The sequence below is a fragment of the Palaemon carinicauda genome, chromosome 35, assembly GCF_036898095.1.
Source record: "Palaemon carinicauda isolate YSFRI2023 chromosome 35, ASM3689809v2, whole genome shotgun sequence".
In the NCBI taxonomy this organism is placed as follows: domain Eukaryota; kingdom Metazoa; phylum Arthropoda; class Malacostraca; order Decapoda; family Palaemonidae; genus Palaemon; species Palaemon carinicauda.
The window spans coordinates 19714601-19722100 of NC_090759.1; the positions used below are offsets into that span (position 1 = coordinate 19714601).

The following is a 7500-nucleotide window of genomic DNA, read 5'->3' on the forward strand; positions in this document are numbered from 1 at the left end:
AAGCAGAGTCTTCAGAAGTTGGCACTGTGGGGGAGAGGGGCACCGACGAGTGGAGTGCCCCACCCAAGGATTCCCCCGCTGTTACACTTGAAAGGCCTATGGTCATTTATCTTGAGAGTACCCAGCAAAAAATGCTCAGGGCAGGCGGGCTGGGGAGCACACACACCTCCCCCCACCCAACGTCCGAGGAAAAGGGAACAGAGGAAGGGGGAGACGAGGGAGTTCGAGGCCCCCCCCCCCACATGTCATCACAAGCATTAGCCGAGGAAGCAGTGACAGACATGACAGAGCGGGCACTAGGACCTCCATCGGTACCCCCGCAGCACCAGGGGGCAGCGGCATGGCGGCCGAGGTCATTAGCCCGTGTCCCATATTTCGTATGGCGGGCTGGGAATGTTAGCAGTTAGGATCGACTTGCAAGATAAATCCATCCGAGCGCTGATTGACACGGGAGCCAGTGTTTCATTGATTGAAAAAAAAAATTTCCTCAAATCCACTACAGCCAGCGGCATCCATTGTTCTTGACACGCCAGGAGGAAATAAACTACACATAAACCATACATCAATCATCCAGTTTAAGGTGGGGTCTGTGAAGTTTACACATGATGTTTTTGTCTTGCCCACCTTGGGAATTCCAGGAATCGAGGCTATCCTAGGAATAGACTTAATATCTAATAATTAAATTTGCATTTTGGGCGGAAAACATGCAATAACAGTGAAAGCAGGAGGGTACATTTTGCCGATAGGAAGTCCTGAGACAGTAAGTGCGTGTGTTAGCTCGCAGAGACATTCAAGTAGGGTAACAGCTGTACCTGAGAAAGGAGAAGTGTTGTCCCCCCAGATCTGTGACCCCGTGTCGCCCTCTTGCGGACGGAATATAACGATAGTTAATTTGTTAAATATAAGAGTTGTTTTAGGAAGTGATTCTGTGTGAATTAGAGTTATGTGAAAATGCTTATAATGGGATTTTGGGAGCCAGAACTCCAGCCCGCACAGACGAACGCACTCAAAATTTGATTATGCTAGCGCAAAAATTATGTCACTCAGAATATCAGCCTGTAGTTAGTGACATTGTTAATAACTATTCCGATGTTATTGCAATTGGAGATGAGCCACCCGGGAGGATCGATCAATTTCCCTTTAGCATTGAAACTGGGCAGGCGGAGCCGATTAGGTCAAGGCCTTATTAGGTACCCATTCATTTCGAGGAAGAAATAGAAAGGGAAATTAATAAATTAAGGGAATAAGGGATAATCGAGGAGAGCGAATCCCCCTGGGCTTCTCCAATTGTAGCTGTTAGGGAAAAGGATGGTTCGGTAAGATTGTGTTGATTATAGAAAATTGAATGCAGTCACTAAGGATAATGCATTCCCATTGCCCTTGATCGAAGAATTACTGTACTTGTGAAAGTTTGGATAGAAAATTTTTACAACTGTTGATTTAAAATCTGGATACTATCAAATACCCATTCAGGAAGACAGTAAATGTAAAACGTCATTTATAGCTAACGATCAATTGTTTCAGTTTAATTTTGGCGGTTTTGTCGCCCTTAATTGGCCATAATGTTCTTGTTTATTTAGATGATATCATAATTACAGGGAAAACGGCCGAAGAACATAATATTCGTAAAGTTTTAGAAGCATTGCGACGTAATGGTATGAAAATAAATTTGTCAGTGTAAATTTTTCTGTAAACAGGTCGAATTTTTAGGTCACATAATAACCCCAGAAGGTATCCAACCGTGCCCCAGTAAAGTAGCGGCTATTACAGATTTTCCCAGGCCACGTAACTCTAAGGAAGCAGCTGGGTTCCTTGGGCTTGCTGGGTATTACCGTAAATTCATAAGAGGTTTTGGAGAGATAGTGAGACCCTTAGATGCTTTAAAGAAACAAAAAGTAATAAATTGGGGAGAGGAAGAAGAAAGGGCCTTTAACCATTTGTAAGCTGCCTTAACTAGCAATGAATTACTCGCATATCCTAGATTTGATCGGCTGTTTTTAGTGACAACAGAATGCGAGTAGCGTAGCTATTGGTGGCGTAAAGGCATTAAAAGGGGCAATAAAGAATTATAGTACATTCGATCGAGAGGCTTTGGCTATTCTTTGGGTTCTAGAGGGGCATCGGTTCTTTTTATTAGGTCAGTCAATTGAGTTGCAAAGTGATCATCGCCCCTTACGTAATTTGTATTATAAAAATTATTTGACCTCTCGTCAAGCGAGATGGATTGGGAGATTCTTAGAGTTTAATATAAAGGGTTTTCACCACATAGAAGGTAAGGCTAACAAGGTAGCTGATGCTCTCTCTAGAAGTGCAGTAATAGGAGTAACAACTAGGGCACAAAAGAGGAACGAAGAACGTAACCAAAATAGTCAAGACCCCCATCATAATAGAGGAAATAGAGAACAGGATGAGAGTTCTCGCAATGCATATGCAGTAGACGGGAGAGAGAGAGTCGACTCAGGAGAGGGAGAGAGGGAGAGAGAGAGAGTACGAACGGCGAATGGGAACATATGTGGATGACCGAGGACATGACCAGGGGTGTCCAGAATGAATGCCCTGATGATGCAGGTTTGATTGACATGGGAGGTTGGGACATAAAAGAAGTCCGAGAGGGACAGTAAAAAAGAGGAATGGATGGAAAGAGTGCGAACAGTAATTAAAGGGGAATCGGAGAGTTATCCGTCATTTCTGAATGTGTATCGTGAGAAATTTTTTAATGAAAATGATGTCTTATATTGTGCTTACGAGAAGAGGGAAATTTTATGCACGGGTAGTTCTTCCTCCCTCTTTAATTAAACGAGCCATCCACATTGTACAATGCAAGTCCGTATGCAGGTCATTTAGGGATTGATAGAACATTAAGGAGAGCACGTGAATCCTTCTTTTGGTTAGGAATGAAAAAGTCTATAGAGAATTATATAAAAGGTTGTCATGCTTGTAACTGTTTCAAAGAACATAAAAACACTGTACTGGAAGCCAGAAAGTGGCCGGTTGTTCCGATTAAATTTTATAGAGTGCATATGGATGTAGTAGGACCATTTCCTACTGGGTTAACACAACATAAGTATATATGTGTATTTGTGGATGCATTTACTCGGTACACTCATACTTACGCAATGTTGGATAAATCTGCAAATTCATTAGCCCAGGCGCTGTGCTCTTTCATTACTAGGTTTGGTTGCCCGAAAATTTTGATAAGTGATAATGATCTTGAGTTTATAAATAAGGTGGTGAAATTGGTCACGGACTTGATGAAAATTGAACACTTTTCAGCGACCGCATATAGGCCTTCAGCAAATGGCTTAGTAGAGTCGCATAATAGGGAAGTAGCGCGAATTTTGCGTTACTTAGTGGCTGATGACCCCCTTCATTGGCACGCCATGCTTCCTACAGCTGAGCTAGCTTTGAATATTGCATATAATGCTTTGCTCAGGGACACGCCTTTCTTTTTAGTGTATGGACAGGATCCTGTGTTACCATATACGGTACTCATTAATTAGCAACAATTGCCAAATTATTCAACTAAGCAATACCGTGTATATTTATTAAATCTATGGAGGAGAGTAATGAACACCACTGCAAGGTTTTTGAAAAGAGCTAAGGAAAATCAGAGCTCAAAGTATGATGGTTGGTTCAAAACCGCACCGGTAAAGGTATTTGTGGGCGATTGTGTGTATTTTAAACGATTACAACCTAGGAAACACAAACTACAGCCAGCGTATTTGGGTCCGTACCGAGTAAAAATGGTTAAGTTTAAGACAGTTGTGATACAAAGCATTGTTAATGGCGCAGTGTCTGAACATCATGAGGCACACATACATGTGGTACCTGATGAGGTAGTTTTCAAAAGTGTTCTTCCTTACCCCTGCATATGTGACATCCCTCGAGTTGATGAGTAGAATTTTTTTTTTTCCTTGCTGCTGTTGTTGTCTGAACAGACCTAATTTCTTCTTTCGACGTGTTTTAAATAATCGTGGTGATAACAATGTGTTAAGTTGATGCTAAATTTATACGTAAAATGTTGTGGTAATTTTGCTGAGTGTGGAAATATGTATAACATTGTTGAGTGAACCTAAAAACAATCAGAGGTTAAATAGGTCAAGTGAGATCCATCAGGCAGATGCTGTATTATTCATGTATTTACATGATTCCTGCTTGCTGGGGTGGTTCCCAAATGGCAAGTGGCTGCGGGATTAAAGTTCAGCTTTGAGGATAGGCAGTGTTAGAGTATGTGTAGAATGAATGATTTTCTCGGAAAACATCTAGGGGCCACCGGTTGAAAGTTGCTAGTGCAAGTGTTGTAGGGATTTAAATAAATGGTGAAACGGTGGTAGTGAGATGTGTTGCGAAATTGTGCCGTAAACCCAGACAAGTAAAATCGAGGGATGAAATAATATCTATTCCTACCCCTGTCCCGCCCAAGAAGCCAGTATTGCCCGCAACAAGAGAGAGGTTATTGATGAGGTTTTACAGACCTGATGTAATGATTTTTTTTTCCACTTTGTGTATTCTGTCTTTTGGTTGCAGAGGTCTTAAGAAGAACTGAGTGGAATTATTTATATTGTTTTGTGTATGTTTTTACATGCAATATTTCATTTTTTATTTCTTTTGTGGAAGATGTGTTGTTTTTTGGGTGATTTCTATATATATATTTTATGTTGCATTTCTATTTAGTACAAGCCATGCCTGTTCCGGGTTGGAGTGTCCTCCATATATCATCGATTAGTGAGGGCGAGTGCACACTTCCTCCCGGAGTGAGGAGCTTCGGGGGGGGGGGGGGGGGGAGTAATGACCTAATTCTGTATGTGTGTGTTTTATAGCAAGGTAAATGAACTTAATATTAATGAGTATTCCACAAAAACCTATGTGTCAGCATGTATTGCAAACCTTGCATTTTGAGAACGAGGCAGTAGTTAGTTGCTGGTGAGCACTCAAGTTGATAAGTCCCTCACCTGAGAGGGTAGATTGTGTATTGTGTACTTACGAACAAACCCTTTGCAATAAATGAAGAAAACCCATATGACGACGTCTCATTACCCGTCTGCACGGGTCACATATACATACATACATTATATATATATATATATATATATATATATATATATATATATATATATATATATATATATATATATATATATATAGACAGAAGGCAGAAAGAAAGCAAATAATTACCTAATGTGACGAGACCAAAACCCACGTACAGAACGATGTTAACAACACCCGTCTGGCGGTAGTGTCCATCTGGGCTCTTTTCGAGTGAGGCCTCCGCACCAGAATCTCCGATCTGTTGGAACAAAGGCAAGATTAATTGTGCAGTTAAACAACTTATCCTCTGGCAGGGATTTCTATCGAGAAATTCAGATTGCTGATGTAGGATTTATGAGGTCAGGAATTAAAACTTTACGATCTAATATGATCTAATGCCTTATAAACGATAGCTTATGAAGTTTGTTTATACTGTTTTAATTGAATTTAAAGCGTGGATTTATGGAATATGGGGGCCTATGGCAAGGCACTGGGAGCAGTGAGGCCAATCAGCGGCAAAGTTCAACCTGTGGGGAAAAATCTGCATTTGCGCAATGAAGTTAAAGTTTGGAGGTTAAAAAAGCAGGGTGGAAGAAAGAAGTCTGGAACAGTTAAGTAGAAGATTATAAAGTGGGTGCAATTGGGGCCAACGGGGCATTGCAAAAACCTGTTAGTAATGCCCAGAGTGCACTGCTTGAGGTGCACTGTCGACACTACCCCATAAGTTATTTACTGCATTTAGTTGGGGAACTTTCATAATATTATATTGCTCTGACTACGGCAGTGTCAATGGAAGCTTTAGACAGAATGAGATCATTTAGATATCACAGACTTTTAGTTAGAGGAAGAAATGAGGCGTCCAGTTCTCGTAGACACATATTTAAATATATTCTATATATTTTAATTAAAGGTCATAAACAAACTAGAGATTAACATATTTATAGTTTTGATGTTGAAGGCTATAGATAAATATTACTAACGTTAAACTACGAATTTATTGACTAATTTCGTATGATGTGAATATATCTTATTGGAATAAAAAAAAGCCCATGGAAATGGTAAACAAAAGAAAATATTTCGAGAAATTCCAAAACGATGATTTAAAATTTTAATGACAACTGATGATAACCTTTCAAGATGGGTTGCGCCAAGAAGGAAAGCTGTAACTTGGGTATTTAGAAAATTATCAATTATCGCTAACGTTAAGGTCTATATAGTACAGTATTCTATAGACCCTGGCTAACATTAAGTCAGGTAACGAAACGAAGCTCAGATAACAAATAAGTTAGCGATGGAAAGAACCAACAATTTAAGACTATGTTCAAATAGACATTACTTGTAATTCTTCTCTTTGTTTACATTGTTCTTTATATTACCAATAAAATATTCTACATAAAATACACGTAATATTACAGTATCTATACAACGTGCTTTAGTTAGTTTCGAATAATATTAATCATAAGGCCATCGATTCGAAAACAAAAACAATTTACCCTTACAACAAGTTATGCGAGGTTCAGGCATTGTCATGACGATTAAATGGTCTTGGTTAGGGTGGGTGCCTTGCATTTGCAGGGTTGATAAATTGTACTTCTCGCAGTGTATATTATTTTCGAGGGAATAGTGACCAGTAATGTTCCTTGTATAGCGTAGTGTGCGCGCGATCCTGTATGTACAATGGAGTGAAAAGCAATACTCACAAATGTTACCATATTTTTAAAAGCCCAAAATTGTGGAAGTAAACAATGTTATATAATATGTTTTAAACTTTAAATGAACTGCAAATAAGACTAGGGACATGAAATTTGCCATGAAAATTCTGTTCGGATTATAATTAATATAAATAAAATTTTATTAATTATTAAACATTCTACATACAACTAATAAAAAAAGATGTGAAGTAAAGGGGCTTTCAAGCATGGTAGGTAAAGGTTTTATTCTTTTTTTACACTGCTTGACTACGGGGTGCAATTTATCTCTCAAGACTCGAACTTGAAATATCCTATTATGCTACGGAGTTTATCAAGTACTAAGCTACAGTTTTCTCACTTCTAATTTATTGCCATGCCGTGTATCCAGATTAAACATGACAGTCGTACATCAACTAACAATACGTGTCATTTAAAAGCGACACTAACTGTACGACACATGCACCAAACCTGCAGAACTAGATATAGGGAAGTACACGTGAATCTCTAAGAACTAATTCGGGTATGTCACCTACGTGATGCAAAACCAGTTTATCGGTGTTTGCATTGTAAGGGCTAAACCATTCATATATGCAGGGAACACATGCTGAAATGTGGGGAGCACGTGTCTGTATTTTGAAAAGGTTCTGCCCAAGGATGGAAGGACCTATTAACCTTCAAACCTCCTTTCTCTCATTGCAATAAATTACCATAAGCATTTAACCGATATACCACAAGCTTACACTGTGAAATCTACATCTAAAGCCAACGGGTTCTAAAGTAT

General features: G+C 39.3%; 1 protein-coding gene across 8 annotated transcripts in view; it reads right to left on the minus strand.

Annotated features, from left to right (window-relative positions):
* LOC137627652 (uncharacterized) overlaps positions 1 to 7500 on the minus strand; it is an 830137-nt gene that overhangs the window by 74651 nt on the left and 747986 nt on the right. For all 8 annotated transcript variants that reach the window (XM_068358810.1, XM_068358806.1, XM_068358809.1 and 5 more), the window contains one exon: positions 5176 to 5287. In XM_068358810.1, the coding sequence (XP_068214911.1) occupies positions 5176 to 5287 (112 nt within the window). The remainder of the gene's footprint in view (positions 1 to 5175; positions 5288 to 7500) is intronic.